Here is a 17400-nt window from a genome sequence, read left to right as displayed (position 1 = left end):
AATTTTAAAAGACCATTATTCAACGTGAAAAATAGACTAGTAAATTATTTAGTTAGAAGTTATGACACCTTTTAGAATATAATTACAATAATATAAATGAAGTTCCAAGTGCCCAACCGAATATAACACTGATAATCATAATGGTGAGTTCAGACAAAAACATTCTAGGAAAATCAATTTATGAAGTCAGCTTATGTGAAGTTCTCTATTAATATTGTATTGACAATTCAATATCAAAATTACTTTGGGAAGCGAGTGAATGCAACCAGAGAAAGAAAACTGCAGAAGTGGAGGAAATGAGTGAAAAGTCTATTAAGAATCGACCTGCCTCAGAAACTCTTTTTGCTTGACGAAATGTCACTCAAACCGAACAATTGGTTTTCTGAGTAACCAAGCCTGAGTTTACTTTGCATTGGAAAAAAACTAATTAAATACATAAAATATTTACGAGATTTCTTTGCAATGTCATTAGCAATTAATTGTCTTGTCCCATGTTTAGCAGTTCCCCATTATGTTTAATGCCTATTAGTCTCCCCAGGTGTCTATGGTTAACCACAGCCCCTTGGTATCTTGTTATCTTGTTTGCCTCTGTACTTAAACCCTGTGTCTTGTGTCAGTGTTTGTGGGTTCTTGACTTTGTATGTTGTTCTGTTCCCGAGTCTTGGTCCTGAGTCTATGTCTGCATCTGTGCAGTTTTGAGTTTATTTAATAAAGTATGCTGCATGTGGATCTGGATTCTGTGTGATTTCTGATTATTGTTCCTCATGAATTAGTTCTTGCTGACACAGTTTATCTGCAATGATCTGGACATTTGTAACCCCCTGAATGAGATCTGGCTAATGCTTATCAAAAAACTGTGATTTACCTTCCACACTATTCAGACGCGGCTCGTCTCTCTTAGGACGAATCTGATCAAGTTCATCTTTCTCAATTGTTGTAGTCCAGACCTCCTCCTTATCCTCTTCTCTGATAAGAGTCATTTGAAGATCATTCTCCAGACGGGTGTTGACCTTGAAGAAGTTTGGGGGAGTTTCTCTTGTGAATGTGATCCCTTCTTTGGGAGTGATAGTGGAGGCACCAGGAACATCAAGATTGTGTGGCGTTTTCATCCGAAATGGCCTGCCAGGTCTGGGATGCTCTATTGGGTCATTTCTCTTTTCTTTCTTAACTTTTTCTTTTGCATGATCATCAACTGGAAATAAGTAGAGATGTAGAATGAGAGGATCTTTAGAATGCATGTAGAGAAGAAGATCGCAGTGTTCGTACCATCCCATTATCCAACTTATGATTAATGTTTTCAGAGAGAAGGATGGTTGGACAATCTTAGCATGGAATCGGGTCAACTGCACAGGTTCTGTGGTTATTCCCTCGTCTTTTACGGTGAGGACTTTCACAGCATCTTTGAGAGAGGGGTCAGACTCTCCTAAACAGGCGTAATGGGGCAGATGAACTTCCTCCAGTTTCCCTGAGATCACCGTCACGTCAATCACTGGACCGATCCGGTTGCACTGCAGCCTCTCCAGCTCTGCGTTGAGGAAGAGTCCGTCTACGGTACGGTACTGAAGGGTGACGACACAGTCACAGACCCATCGCATTCTGGTCCTGACACACTCGTAACGGCCTGGATCAGTGCTGACCCTGAACTTTGACCCTCCTTCATCTGTACAGGCCGACGGCTCAATCTGAAGCCACTGATCAGAATAAGCTATATGGACACAAGACTGACAGTTCAGCAGCGGGTGAATATCGAGCCCAGAAGGTTTGGGCTGAGAGAACCTGTGAAGAACCAGAAGAAGGCAGAAGCAAAGAGTCAGCTGCTTTTATTAATCTCAGTTGATGTTATTTTCAACGTTTATTAATACATTATTAACATCAAAAGTTGTATCTGTCGATATTATTTAATGGACCTGAACTAACATGAACTAACAATGAACAGTTGACTAACTAACGTTAACAAATACAGTTAATGCATTAACGAATGTTAACTAATGGGACCTTATTGTAAAGTATTACCAACAATTCAAAACCAACAACATACAAACAGTTTACTATAAAAACTATTTGACAGGCAGTTTGACAGAGAGAAAATATAAAGCTAGTATATAATGCTGCGACTGACACCTGTGATGTCACTCACTAATAACAAACAATCTAATATAACAAACACATATATACTATAATGAGAGTTTAATTCACACATAATTGTCCAGTTATGTTTATGTTTAACTAGCCAACATGAACTCTATATTCTCCATCAATAAGCTCAAGCTGAATAATGTGTCAAGTCTTCTATAAATCAGTGTTTTTAACTGTGGATATTTTCACAGAGGTGAACAGATAAAGACCATCAGCAGTCTGGGGTGGACAGAAATGTTCATTATCAAACATAATAAATGAGTTTGACTATAAAGAACGTACTCGGTTACTTATGTAACCTCGGTTCTCTCTAGAAGAGGGAACGAGTACTGCGTTTTTGACAAAAAACGCTACGGGAAAACCTCTTTTTCACGAAATACTGAAGCAAAAAATTATCCTTAATTTTCATACATGTAAAACGCGTTGCAGCAGTAGACAGCTATGGCGAGACGGCTCGCTCGCTCATTGGCTGCTCTGCGGCAACTGCATAAGCCTATCGAGCGAGGCCTGACAGAATCAGGCCAATGAGGGCGCTTCGCGCCCTCCCTGCCATTTCCCGCCGAGGCAGGCGTGGCTAACCTCTATAAAAGGCGCTCGAAAAGGCTGATTCACTTGATTTTCATCGCCGAAGCGAACCAGAGTGAACCGTACGCACGGCAGAGAACGCAGTACTCGTTCCCTCTTCTAGAGAGAACCGAGGTTACATAAGTAACCGAGTACGTTCTCTTACGAGAGTCCTCTCGTACTGCGTTTTTGACAAAAAACGCTACGGGAACCCCTTGTAAAACGCCGTGCGTGCTGTGGTGAAAAACACCGATCACTGGAGCAAAGCCAGGCATACAGTGCATAACCACCAGATAGACTCACAGAGAGTCTGGGAAATAGGGAGGGGTATCCTCTATTCCCTATAGCGCAACGTCCACAGACGTGAAAACATGACCTCACAGAGAGAGTCTAGAGACAAGAGGGGGTTTCCTCCGTCCCATATAAGGCCGCGTCTACAGACGCGAGTCAGACACCATATAGACAGGGTGGAGACCTGAACTAATATGGGAAATGTGGGTCTTACACAATTCCGCCCATAAAACAGTCGGTAGCGCGTCGCGCATACGATTACAGTGCTCTGGTTTAGACAACTGAATCGATTATACCGATAGTAGCTTAGCCTGCAAGGCGGGAACCTCTAGGTTGTAAAACCTGATAAATGTAGACGGCGAGGCCCAACCTGCCGCCGTACATATATCCTGTAAGGAAATCCCGCTGGTCCAAGCCCACGAAGAGGCAACGCCTCTCGTGGAGTGCGCTCTAACTCCCAACGGGCACTGGAGGCCCTTGACAGTATAAGCTAGCGCTATGGCGTCAACTATCCATCTGGATAAGCTCTGTTTCGAAACAGCCATTCCTTTGGAACGTCCACTGAACGAGGCAAAGAGCTGCTCAGTCTGTCGAAAGACAGCGGAGCGGGACATATAAGCTCTTAAAGCCCTAACAGGGCAAAGAAAACTTGAGTCCCTTCCTCACTAGATCCCGGCAGGGCAGACAGGGAGATAACCTGAGCCCGAAACGGCGTGTTGAGGGATTTTGGCACGTAGCCATGCTTAGGTTTGAGTATGACTTTAGAGTCATTAGGTCCAAACTCTAAGCACGCTGGGCTCACGGAGAGCGCGTGCAGGTCGCCTATGCGCTTCACCGAAGCGAGAGCCATCAAAAACACTGTTTTGAAAGACAAATGTTTGAGGCTAATAGATTGGATAGGCTCGAAAGGGGCACCTTTCATGGCCGCCAGAACCGTAGAAAGGTCCCACATAGGGACTGAAGGAGGTCTGGGAGGATTCAGCCTCCTGGCTCCCCTGAGGAAGCGGATGACTAAATCGTTCCTTCCCAGTGACTGACCTAGCGTTGCTTTAGAGAACGCTGCAATAGCCGCCACATAAACTTTGAGCGTGGAAGGGGATCTGCCCTTATCCAACAGCTCCTGTAGGAAGGAGAGGACCTCCGTCACCTCACAATCGAGGGGTGATAGACCCCGAGCTGTACACCAGCTGGAGAAAACTGACCACTTAGAGGCATAAAGCCGTCTCGTTGACGGTGCTCTGGCCTGAGTGATGGTATTCAGCACTCCCTCTGCGAGGTCAACGGATACCCGTTGAGTACCCACGCATGAAGGGACCACAGCTCTGGGTGTGGGTGCCAAATCGAGCCCCCGGCCTGCGAGAGGAGATCTCTCCTCAATGGCACCGGCCATGGAGCGGTATCTGCTAACTGCATCAGGACTGGGAACCATGCTTGGTTCTTCCAGAGCGGTGCTACAAGCAGTACTGGGCACCTTGTTTCCTTGACCCGCTCTAACACCTGTGGCAGGAGTGGGACGGGGGGAAAGGCGTATAACGGGCAGCGCGGCCACATCCGGGACAGCGCGCTGTCGTCTTTGGAAAAGAATACGGGGCAATGAGCGTTTTCATGGGACGCGAATAAGTCCACCTCCGCTCTGCCGAATCTCTGCCACAACAGCCGGACTGTTTGTGGGCGTAGAGACCATTCGCCCAAGGGAATGTTGTTTCTGGACAGCCTGTCTGGGCCCACATTCTGAAGCCCAGGCACATGCACTGCTCTCAGCGAGAGCAAATTGTGCTGAGCCCATATTAGGAGGCGTTCTGCCAGCCTGTACAGGGATATGGATCTCAGACCGCCCTGGCGATTTATGTAGGACACCACTGCCGTGTTGTCCGAACGGACTACGACGTGTTGGTCCTTGATTTGGGGACAAAAGCGCGTCAGCGCGTTGTGCACTGCCAGCATTTCTAGGCAGTTGATGTGTTGGAGCTTTTCCCGTTCTGACCATAGGCCGAAGAACGGTCTGCCCTCGAACAGCGCTCCCCATCCCGAGGTGGATGCGTCTGTCGACACCATCCTCACACTCGAGGAAGTCCCCAGGCTTACACCTGATTGGTACCAGTCGTCCGCCAACCAAGGTATCAGAGCTGTCACACAGCTCTGACTGACCTTGAGACATAACCGGCCGGACGCCCACGCTCCGCGCGGTACTCGCGCTTTCAACCAGAACTGCAGAGGGCGCATGCGGAGTAAGCCCAACTGAAGAACTGATGATGCTGAGGCCATGAGACCCAGCATCCTTTGAAACGTTCTGAGCGGGGTAAACGCGCCGCGGCGGAAAGATCTCGCCGCGCGCTGGATGTGCAGCACGCGCTGTGGCGACAGCCGCGCCGTCATAGACTGTGAGTCCAGAATGATACCCAGAAACGAAATCGTTTGACTGGGGTTCAATGAACTCTTTGTCCAATTGACCGTGATACCAAGATTCTCGAGGTGATCGAGTAAAACGGTCCTGTGCTCCACGAGCTGTGATCGTGATTGAGCTAGGATCAGCCAGTCGTCCAAATAATTCAGCACTCGCATGCCTCTGAGTCTGAGAAGGGCGAGCGCTGCGTCCATGCATTTCGTAAACGTACGAGGTGCCAGGGACAAGCCGAACGGCAGGACTGTATACTGGTACGTCTGATCCTCGAAGGCGAATCTCAAGTATCGCCTGTGATGTGACTAGAGGATGGATACCCGACCCGAGCCCGACGGGACCCGTCGGTACCCGACGGGCCGGGCCGGGCCGGGTTCGGACAGATATTTAGAAATTATGTTCGGGTTCGGGTCGGGCTCGGTCACATCAGCGCGATAAGGCATTGAACATTTTAAATTTAAAACAGCTTATTATGTAGGTAACGTTAGCCAATGTGCCTGATGCTTTCATTTGATGCAAACGTTCGTTTTTGTGATTAAAATGCATGTAAAATTTTACCATAACATCTGTCTTCCTGTGTGCGCAAATTTCAAATTTGTTTATGTAGCCGTGACAACCAAACACGTGCATGCGCGTCTGTGTTAAGTGCGCTTGTTTCTCCGTGCGCGCTGATGCACTCATCCTGTTGATATTTCCGAATGCCTTCCTACAGTTGCTTAATAAAAGCGGGCTTTCCACACAAACAAACGTACATGTGTCATTAGTATGAGAAAAAAATTGGATTTTAACTGTCGGTCTCGGGTCGGGCTCGGACATAAATATCTTTATGCCTGTCGGGCTCGGGTCGGGTTCGGTTACTGCTCTGTCGGACGCGGGCCGGGCTCGGACAGAAAAATTCGGCCCGATCCGCACTCTAGATGTGACGCTATCTGTATTTGAAAATATGCGTCCTTCAGATCTATCGACATAAGCCAGTCTCCTCGGCGAACATGCGCGAGGATTTTTCTGGTCGTGAGCATTTTGAAACTGCGTTTCACTAACACTCTGTTTAGTCGTCTTAGATCCAGAATGGGTCTGATACCACCGTCCTTTTTGGGGACTAAAAAGTATCTGCTGTATAGCCCCCCTTCGCTCTGAGCTTGGGGTACATGCTCTATCGCTCCTTTGCTCAACAGTTTTGAAATTTCGGCGCGAAGTAGGTGTGCTACTTCTAACGTCACCGTAGTTTCGACGCGCGCTGTAAAGCGGGGAGGGCGTCGACAAAACTGTAGCGAGAAGCCTCTCTTTATAATGCCTAGCACCCAATCTGAAACCCCTGGAAGCGCAGCCCATGCCTCTGCATGGCTGGCTAAGGGCTGGATGCGAAGCGCGCTCTGTTCGCCGTGCGACAGAGGCGCTTCGGGATGCAAAAACATAGGCGTCTCGCCTGTGGCATTCGAGGCGGGGAGCGCGCATGATACAGCGGGCTGAACGCTCATCCTCGACCTTATTACAGTGCTTAACTGATTGAGGGAGGGCTGAGAAAGTCTCGTGGGACTTATGTCTGCGAGTAAATGTGGGCGGGTAACGGGCACATTCACTGCTTTGGACGCGCTGTCTGTGTGAGCAGAGCGAGCGCGCACAGGTCTCGTTTTTACAGAGAGCCTGCGATCTGTAAGACATAGTGTTCGTGGGCACTGGGAAGTGGGCACTTTTACTATGTTGGAAGCGCAATCGACCTGAGTCGATTTTATGTGCGCGAACCCTGAGTGCAGGGCTGTGCTTATGCGTGGGGATGGGCACTGAGGAGTGGGCATCGACACTACATTTATAGCACCATCGGCCGTGGCCGGGACACCAGAAAATACACTCTTTTCGGGATATATCTGGGTAGCCGTGAGAACGGCTTTTGTGTGCAGGCAAGCGGGCAACTGAGCGGGCTTGCGCTTTGCAGAGAACGCTGGAACAGTCGCAAATCTTGGGACTGAAACAGCGGCGCGCTTGGGTGAGAGGCCGGTCGCAACGGGACTTACACACCTGCGCTTTCCTAGCACTGCTAGGACTTCTTCGGGACTTCCGGCTTCACCACAATCCTCGGCCGCGGCCCGCGTGTAGTGGGGCGGCGGCTGGTAGAGCGAGAGCGGGGCCGAGAGCTGCGCTGCTGTCGCTGCTGTGAAGAGGAAGTCGAAGGCGGCTGAGGCTGAGAGCTCCGCGGGGTCTGTTTGTCACGACCCGCTGCAGAACCGGAGCGCTTCGGAAGGAAGTGCTTGAAGGCTTGAGACGCTTTCTGGGCTTCGGTAAATCTCTCCACGAACTCGGAGAGAGAAGAACCAAAAAGGCCAGTGGAAGACAGCGGGGCGTCGAGAAACGCGGTGCGCTCGGAATCGGCCATCTCCGTGAGCGTCAGCCATAAGTGCCTCTCAGCAACGGTGGCGGAAGCCATACATCGTCCCATGGCTTGTGCGGCAGACTTGGTAGCGCGGAGTATAAGGTCTGACGCGCTTCTCAGATCCGCGACACAGATAGCGTCAGGGCCCATCTCGTCCAATTTGCGGAGGAGATCGCCCTGGTATATCTGTAGTGTAGCCATGGTGTGTAGCGCTGACGCGGCCTGCCCAGCGGCGGAGAAGATTCGCGCGAGCAGCGTCGACGTCGTGCGGCAGGCTTTGGAAGGCAACACCGGTTTAGCCCGCCGTCCAGCAGAGGGCGGGCAAAGGTGGGTCGCTATCGCCTGTTCCACCGGCGGAAGCGAAAGGTTGCCTCGGTCCTTCGCATTATCCAGCGTTGAGAATGCTGGCGACACAGACGAACGCGTCCGTGCAGAGAAGGGAGCGTTCCAGGCCTTCGCTACTTCTTTGTGAAGCTCAGGAAGAAAGGGAGCGGGCTTTGACTCTGGAGAAGTGCGCTCACCGGGAAGGAAGCTACCGTCCAGCCGGGTGCGGGAAGGGAGCTCCGGTGCAGACCACTCGAGGCCGAGGCTCGCCGCGGCCAACGCGAGTACTCGCATGAGCTCCTTCTCGATGCTAGCTCTCGTTGTGGAACGACGGGCAGGAGGCGCGAGATCCTCAGAGCTCGCCCAATCCTCGCTGCCTGAAGCTAGCAGAGAGCAGGAATCCTTTTCCCCCGACGCGGCCTCGGAAACAACTTCCTCTAATGAAGCGGCGGCAGACTGCGGGCGCTGAGCATCAGGAAGTGATTCAGTCGAAGCCGGAGAAGCAGGCGGGCGAACCGGCGAGCTTAGTCGGGCTGGAGCGGGTTCCGGGGCCCGCTGCGAGCGGCGCTTTTTACGGCGCGGCAGCGCGGCGGAGGATGCAGGCTCTGAGAAGGATGCCAGGCGAGTCCTCAGAGTCACCAGTAGCAAAAGCTCGCAGTGAGGGCAGCCGCCGTCAGCGAGAGCGAGCGCTGCATGGTCCTCACCCAAACAGGAAACGCAGATGACGTGCTGGTCTCCCTCGGTGAGTGGGGCTCGACACGAGCTGCACGAAGGCATCTTTAAAAAGACGCAGCTCTTTTAGGGGGTGAGTGTTTCAGCGAACACACACACACACACAGCAGAGGAAAGGATACAGCGTCGGAAAGCGCAGTAGGTACGGCTGTAGAAGGCGGCGTAGGCCAGCGACTTCGAGGGCTCGTCCCGCTGATATGCTTGCTTCTTCGTGAACAGCGATGCGTGAGCTTCGCTGAAGAGATGAAAATCAAGTGAATCAGCCTTTTCGAGCGCCTTTTATAGAGGTTAGCCACGCCCGCCTCGGCGGGAAATGGCAGGGAGGGCGCGAAGCGCCCTCATTGGCCTGATTCTGATTCCGATTCTGATTCTGATTCCGTCTCGCCATGGCTGTCTACTGCTGCAACGCGTTTTACATGTATGAAAATTAAGGATAATTTTTTGCTTCAGTATTTCGTGAAAAAGAGGTTTTCCCGTAGCGTTTTTTGTCAAAAACGCAGTACGAGAGGACTCTCGTAAGAGAACTGGACTGTTTTACTGCTTACAACACAACTGTCTACAGTTAATTGTGCTTGATTGTAATTGAGGGAGTGCTGGAATAGATCAAGTAATACTGAGTGAATTTGACTATTTCTGTCTTATTCCTCGTCTGCAGGAATATTAATAGAAAAGAAGATCACACTACAGCTAGAAAATTACAGACAATTAATAGCAAATTCCAGTTTAGAGATCGTGTGTGATCAGGAGCTTTAGAGAAATACCAGTAAATCAGTCTTAAGCCCTATTCACAGAGACCTCACAACTCTGAAACTGAAGGAGAAATAGATTTAGCTCTAAACTAACTAAAATGAAGAATAATGTGTTTATAGTCTCTGCACAGGAGAGACTCTGTGTTGTTTCAAAACTAAGGAAAATATGTATTTATTGGTACTGGCCAAAACATGTTGTGCAATATCAGCATATGGAGTATCAGCAAAAACCCAATATGGCGCATCTCTAGTGTTTAGTGATGTATGAAGAACAGAGGATTAAACTATTATTCAGTCTGGAGAAATCCTTCACTAAGACACAGTATATTTCACTCACCCGGTTGTGTGTGTATCACTGTTGTTTCTCTCAGGACGCTGTTTAATGTCACACAGAGACACTGAGGAGTTATAATCATAAACTCCAAATCCAGCATAGAGGGGTTCAGTGAATGTGGTGTTGAGTGTGTGTAAGTGTGTGAGTGTGTGTGTGTCAGAGATGCTGTAGAAGGACAGAGTGCCGGCCGACACGTCCACATACACTCCTGCTCTCTTAGAGGATGAAGAGACGACAGGAATAACAGTGTCTTTATTATTGTGATGGACAGAGAATCCGTAATCAGAGCAGAGCAGACTCCAGGATTTGTCATTATATCCAAACACACAGTCACTCCGTCCTTTCCTGCTGATTCCTTTATATGTCACTGATATTCCAGCTTCATATCCACTCCATTCAGCCTCCCAGTAACAGCGTCCAGTCAGACTCTCTCCACACAGAACCTGATGAACATCATCAAATCTCTCTGGATGATCAGGATACGGCTGACGCTTAGACACACACGTCACTGTCCTGTTCTCATCAGACAGAATGAGAAGAGTGTGTGCTGTGTTTGGATCCAGTGTGAGATCACAGGCATCTGAACACAAGAAGAGAAACATTTCACTAAATGACACAAATCAACAATAAATCACTAAATGATTGTGTGTGTAGACCTACATTTGTGTAATCCTGCTGTAAATCTGAACTCTCCACAATGATCCACACTATAAAACACAAACATGATTCACATTCATTTCTAGAGGAAACACAAGAGTGTGTGTGTGTGTGTATGTGTGAGTGTGTGTGTCTATCATCCTCCTTATGAATGCAAGAGTGTGTGTGTGTGTGTATGTGTGTGTGTGTCTATCATCCTCCTTATGAACGCAAGAGTGTGTGTGTGTGTGTCTATCATCCTCTTTATGAACGCAAAAGTGTGTGTGAGTGTGTGAGTGTGTGTGTCTATCATCCTCCTTATGAACGCAAGAGTGTGTGTGTGTGTGTGTCTATCATCCTCTTTATGAACGCAAGAGTGTGTGTGTGTGTGAGTGTGTGTGTGTGTGTCTATCATCCTCCTTATGAACGCAAGAGTGTGTGTGAGTGTGTGTGTCTATCATCCTACTTATGAACGCAAGATTGTGTGAGTGTGTGTCTATCATCCTCCTTATGAACGCAAGAGTGTGTGTGAGTGTGTGTCTATCATCCTCCTTATGAACGCAAGAGTGTGTGTGTGTGTGTGTGTGTGTGTGTGTGAGCGTGTGTGTGTGTGTGTGTGTGTGAGTGTGTTTGTGTGTCTATCATCCTCCTTATGAACGCAATACAGTGTGTGTGTGAGTGCGTGTGTGTGTGTGTGAGTGCGTGTATGTGTGTGTGTGTTTGTGTGTCTATCATCCTCCTTATGAACGCAAGACAATGTGTGTGTGAGTGCGTGTGTGTGAGAGAGTGTGAGTGTGTGTGTATCATCCTCCCTATGAACGCAAGAGTGTGAGTATGTGTGTGTGTGTGTGTGTGTGTGTGCGTCATCGTCCCTATGAACGCAAGAGTGTGAGTGTGTGTGTGCATCATCCTCCCTTTGAACGCAAGAGTGTGTGTGTGTGTGAGAGAGAGTGTGAGTGTGTGTGTATATCATCCTCCCTATGAACGCAAGAGTGTGTGTGAGTGTGTGTGTGTGTGTGTGTGTGTGTGTGTGTGTGAGTGGAGATTTTGGAAAACTTTGTTTGCATGTAAACTGAGAAAAACTGAGTCTTAGGGAGCCGATATCACAGTATGTGACTATATTGGGGATTCTGATTGGCTAAGGTGAGCGTGAGCTTCTCGTTACACTGCTCTTGACGGCATAGACACGGGTTCGTGTAAACTAACACTTCTCTGAAAACTGACAGGAGTGCACGATGTTATTCTTGAAAACGGAGAGGGGTGAAATGTCCGTTTATGAAAATAGCCGGCCACGTGTAAACGTAGCCTAGAGCGACTCGACACTTCAGTTTATAGTCAAGTGAGAGGTAAGATGTAAGTAGCTGAACTAAACATTTCATACTTGACAGTTTTTTAGGTCATAAATGTTAAACTAATGACAAATAATCAGGCAAACTAATAAACTTTTGTCTAATTTCGCCAGTTTGAACTGAAAACAGGCCTAGTGACGCATGTAATAATGGGTTTACTGTCATCATGAGGTGATAAGAAAAATTAACAAAGCCGTTTTCATCATGTTAGGTACAAGATTAATAATGAGTGTGTACATGTTGAGAATTAATATAATTAGCATCAAGCACATTTCATGTTTGTCCATCTGTGCAAGAACCCTCTTAAGCATGCAACAACGTTTCAGATAGTATGTCAAATGTAAACACATGAATCGGACATGGGGCAAGAACGTGTAAACGGACGGTCATATAGGCAACAAATCAGAATTAGGCATCAAGACCTGCAGTGTAAACGAGGCTTGCTTGTCCCACATACTTGAGTATCTGCAATGAGCAGTTTGGATCCTTCAGTTTTCCGGAGAGCAGCTTGACTCCTGGGTGATTGTAGCTCAGGTCCAGCTCTCTCAGGTGTGATGGGTTTAAACTCAGAGCTGAAGACACATAACCACAGCCTTCCTCTGTCACCATACAGCCAGACAACCTACAGACACACAGTCAGATCACCTACAAAAACACACATGACTGGCAGACTGTAAAATAATCTCTTATATGTTCTTTTTTCAATTTCAGCGGACAAATATATACATTTATCAAGGCAGAAATGCTTCTTTACAATAAAACAAAACATATACGTCAGTACAGAGACAGCATTATAACTCATCATGTCTACCAATGGTCATGGAAATTAAATACTCAAGCTTATACAGATGTTTTGTGTTTTACACAAGAACAAGGGGAGCTATTGCTTATAATTATTAAAAAACATTACCTTACAGACCATTTATGCTTCATAAAATTTCAGTTGGTTTTATATAATCAATAATTTTTTTCCATATTGAACAAATGTATTCTATCTGGGCTCTTAAGGAAAGGAAATGTTTTCCATCACACACATATATACTGTATATATATATATATATATATATATATATATATATATATAGTGTAATATGTCAATCCAATCATCAACTGTAAGTGGTTCTGGTTTTAGCCATTTCTTTTTTAATTTCTTTTTTACTGGCTGCCAGAAGAATTAACATCAGTTTCTTATCAATGTTATTCCACCCATCAAAAGAAATATTAGCCAGATGTAAACATTCACAATTACAGGGAATCGTCACCTCAAAAACAGCTTTCAAATTTCCTTCAATCCCTTGCCAAAACTGGGTTAATTTCTGACACTCCCCCAAAAATATGATAATGGTTAGATTCCCTTTTCCCATATAATCTCCAACAGCTAGCACCTGTCCCTTTGTATCTTTTCTGTGTTGGTGTGGTAAATCTCTTATATGTTCTTAAATACCTCAGTATCTGCAGCTTACAGTTTGGGCTCTTCAGACCTTCAGAAATAATCTTCACTCCTGAATCCTGCAGGTCATTGTTCGTCAGGTCCAGCTCTCTCAGGCATGAGGGGTTTGAACTCAAAGCTGAAGACAAATAACCACAGCCTTCCTCTGTCACCATACAGCCAGACAACCTACAGACACACACAGTCAGACCATATACAAACACACACATCAACATTATGACCGGCAGACTGTAAATAATCTCTTATATGTTCTTAAATACCTCAGTATCTGCAGCTGACAGTGTGGGCTCTTCAGTCCTTCAGAAATAATCTTCACTCCTGAATCCTGCAGGTCATTGTTCGTCAGGTCCAGCTCTCTCAGGTGTGAGGGGTTTGAACTCAGAGCTGAAGACACATAACCACAGCCTTCCTCTGTCACCATACAGCCAGACAACCTACAGACACACACAGTCAGACCATCTACAAACACACACATCAACATTATGACCGGCAGACTGTAAATAATCTCTTATATGTTCTTAAATACCTCAGAATCTGCAGCTGACAGTTTGGGCTCTTCAGTCCTTCAGAAATAATCTTCACTCCTGAATCCTGCAGGTCATTGTTTGTCAGGTCCAGCTCTCTCAGGTGTGAGGGGTTTGAACTCAGAGCTGAAGACACATAACCACAGCCTTCCTCTGTCACCATACAGCCAGACAACCTACAGACACACACACACACACACATCGACATTATGAACGGCAGACTGTAAATTATCTCTCATTGATAATCTTATCTCAGATTAGACTGGAACAATCAGAATAATATCCTGTTCCATCTGACTTCTGACCTATAATGCTGCCTGGATCATAATCATACACTGTTCATTCGCTGGCCAGAGGAGAACGGGCCCCCCGACTGAGCCTGGTTTCTCCCAAGGTTCGGCCCTGATGGAGTTTTGGTTTCTTGCCACTGTCGCCTTTTTTCACCTTTGTTGCCATTGGCTTTTGGCTTGCTTAATTGGGGACTAGTGTTGTCACGGTACCAAAATTTCAGTATTCGGTACCAATACCAGTGAAAATCCACGGTTCTCGATACCAATTTCAGTACCAAAGCTTAATTTAGATTAAATGTACATATATTAAAGTGTATATCACGGTTACAAAGATGGAAACTGTAGTATTAAAAACACTTTACAATAAGATTATATTTGTTAGATAACATTAGATAAAATGACCTAACAATAAACAAGTTATATACTGTCGCAATTATTCTCCTTGGGGTTAATTTAAAAATACATTTTTAAAATCAAAAGTTAACATTATTTCTGTTAACATTTTTTAATGCACAATGAATGAAGTGAACAAACATGACCAATCAAGTGTTTTTATTAAATAACATTCACAAACATTAATTAATGTTGTAAAAATATATTGTTCACTCAATGTGTTGATGTTAGATAATGCATTAAGTTATGTTAATGAATGGTATCTTATTGTAGTGTTACCAAACTATACAGGAGATAAAACGTGTTTTATTTGACTTGACTGTACTTTTATTTAATCCAAAACTGCATTCATATTTAATTTTAAGAGGGCTTTTTTAAACCTGCTAAGAGTTATCCAGCCAAGAATAAGCCTAGAACTGCTTTTCTGACGGACTGATATTAATGACATAATGACGGCTTTTTATTTCTCATCTCCATAAATATATCTATCTAGTAGTAAAGCTAATGCAGGGGCTAGAAATCAATTAATTCTTTGCCGATACTTACTCGTCATCATGGAGAGCGCAGTTCACACCGCTTTCTCCTTTCCACAAGCGCTTGCTCTCCATGGCCAGTGGTGTAGTCTAGTTTTTTGTAGTGAGTATACTGTAATTTGTCAACTTTTATTTTGACAGGTTGTCGTGAAGACATTAGTTTCTGTGTGTAGCGTAGGCTATATGAAACGAATGAATGACGATAGTTTTATCAAATGAAATGGTGAAATTCGCATGAAATGACTCTCATAGCAGCTCTGCGATGAAAGTGCAAGTGTATCCAATCCTACATCATGTCTCAATACAGTGAAACGCTGAAAACACGAGCGTGAGTCACGTGTGCTTCAGTGTTTAAAAAAAAGGGGAAACAATTATTTAAACACAATTAATATTGCTTTATATTTTGAAATGTAAAATAAAAAGCAATGCTTTAACAAACCAAATAAAACATACATGTTATGCAGAAGGGTGCAGGCTTTTGTGTTTTATATAGCCTACAGAATTAATTCACATTAATGGAGCAATCGTCAGCAGGTTTATTAGACTCCTGCCTCTTTAAGACCAAATGCAGAGCTTATCATTATGCATCATATTTTCTCCCAAATATTAATGCCCATTTAAGACATAAACTGTATTTAAGAGAATAAACTGTTTAAGTGAATCTCCAAGACAGCCATTTTGACATATTTGATCGTTGAGATGCGCACACGAAGCCCAAAATATACGTTGCTTGTCTCGTTGAGGTGTGTTTCGGAGCGCGCGCCGCATTTGGAACAGCGTCTATTTGCATCAATCTTGGTACTTTTAATAAGTCTTTTATTATCAAACGCTTCCCGCAGTTTAGCAACAGTATAGACTACATTTTACAACAATCACCGATTGTGCAGATTCTGACGTTACGTTTGGGTTTTAGAAAGACATGACAGCGCTGTGAAGGAAAGTTGCACTACAGAATGCGGCTTTAGATTTTAATGGTTATACCTCAAATATATTCCTTTTTATAATAATTTCCCCAGTTGTAACCTGGTTTCATTGCTGTGATATCTGAGAGGAACTGGATTTAATAGGACTGCTTAGCTAATCAAATGATCGATCTCCTAACTGGCACTGTAGGCTATTGTGTGTTGTAAGGTAACGTCGGCGTAACGGCGACCATCAGTAAACATTATGGATGCAAACAATATTTTATATTTTTTTATTAAGCTGTTCTTGTCTTTACTAAAATCAAAATTAGGCTAATCAAAGGGAAGAGTGCTCTTATAAATCACGAGGGAGCGATTTGACCGCTGATTTTGGCTAAAGTAATAGACTCGCTGTTTTTGCTGATGCTGAATCGTCTTTAGCATACAATGCATTCATTACAAATGTAACTAAGTTAAACGTGTGTTTAAACTACACCTGGGGGAACTCACTTCACCTTCAGAGGCTCTGGGGCAGCTCAGTCTCTCCAGTCGGGTTGCAGGTCCACCGCACCGCAGCAGACTCGCTGTGTGTGAGCCAGACTGAGCCAACGCCGCTCTGCACGTTTGAATCAGGGACGTAGCTAAGTATTTTCTACTCGAGTCATGATGCGTTTAGAGGCGCCTAGGAAACAAAGGTTTTTACCATAAATGTCGTCTTATTTTCAGCCGGCCTGGGTGACATCAATGGGGTGGCAAAACCTTTACTAGGGGAGGCAGCTGCCACCCCAGTAGATCCGCCCCTGCAGACACTAGTCCATATCGAGATCTGATTCATTGTACAGCCCTACTTTTGATTTATTCATTCAAAAATAGCCAAATTCCGTGATGATGTTCTGCTTAGCAAGCTCCATCTGGATTCCGCGATTCGGTGTCGCTTCGCAAACACTGACGGGGTGAATTTATGAATGAAATTGAAAGTTCTGACACAAAATGAAGTTGTTACGTATCCTCATGATTTTTTAAGTGGGTATATACGGAAATGGCCTTTTCTAGTGGGTATACGGCGTATACCTGCGTATCAAGTAGACTACACCACTGCTCGTGGCGTCTGTCGTTGCTATGCAACCATGAACATAGGTGCGCCTGGAAAAACCAGCGCGCCGCGTCACTTCTATTATGAGCGCGCTCACCACGCACCAACATTTGAAATAACGAATCTGCACTAGGTGATGGTGTTGCCCCTTATGGCAACGTGACATTAGCCTAATCCAAAATATTTCCATATGTGGCTCTTTCCTCCTTTCTTATCAACAAGTGGATTTACAGCCACATCACCGCCGGCCGCCATGTCTCAGCGCTTTAATAAAGAGGACGCGCAACTGCAGCGCTTCGGGGCTCGGGCACGCGCATCAAGTACTGGGTTTGAG

The 17400-nt window shown here is 45.8% G+C and overlaps 1 protein-coding gene across 8 annotated transcripts in view; it reads right to left on the bottom strand.

Moving 5' to 3' along the window:
- The window catches only part of LOC309494163 (NACHT, LRR and PYD domains-containing protein 1 homolog), a 266736-nt gene that overhangs the window by 4833 nt on the left and 244503 nt on the right, over positions 1-17400 (bottom strand). For 6 of the 8 annotated variants that reach the window (XM_082163403.1, XM_082163407.1, XM_082163408.1 and 3 more), the window contains 7 exons: positions 13858-14031; positions 13592-13765; positions 13326-13499; positions 12339-12503; positions 10557-10603; positions 9900-10476; positions 866-1776 (listed from right to left, as the gene is read on the bottom strand). In XM_082163403.1, coding sequence (XP_082019529.1) covers positions 866-1776; positions 9900-10476; positions 10557-10603; positions 12339-12503; positions 13326-13499; positions 13592-13765; positions 13858-14031 — 2222 coding nt within the window. The remainder of the gene's footprint in view (positions 1-865; positions 1777-9899; positions 10477-10556; positions 10604-12338; positions 12504-13325; positions 13500-13591; positions 13766-13857; positions 14032-17400) is intronic. The other 2 variants (XM_082163401.1, XM_082163402.1) reach the window with 1 other exon arrangement.

The sequence above is a fragment of the Leuciscus leuciscus genome (assembly GCF_965113295.1).
Source record: "Leuciscus leuciscus genome assembly, chromosome: 3".
Lineage (NCBI taxonomy): Eukaryota > Metazoa > Chordata > Actinopteri > Cypriniformes > Leuciscidae > Leuciscus > Leuciscus leuciscus.
The sequence above is the reverse complement of the archived record's forward strand: the minus strand, read 5'-3'. Positions and strand labels throughout refer to the sequence as shown.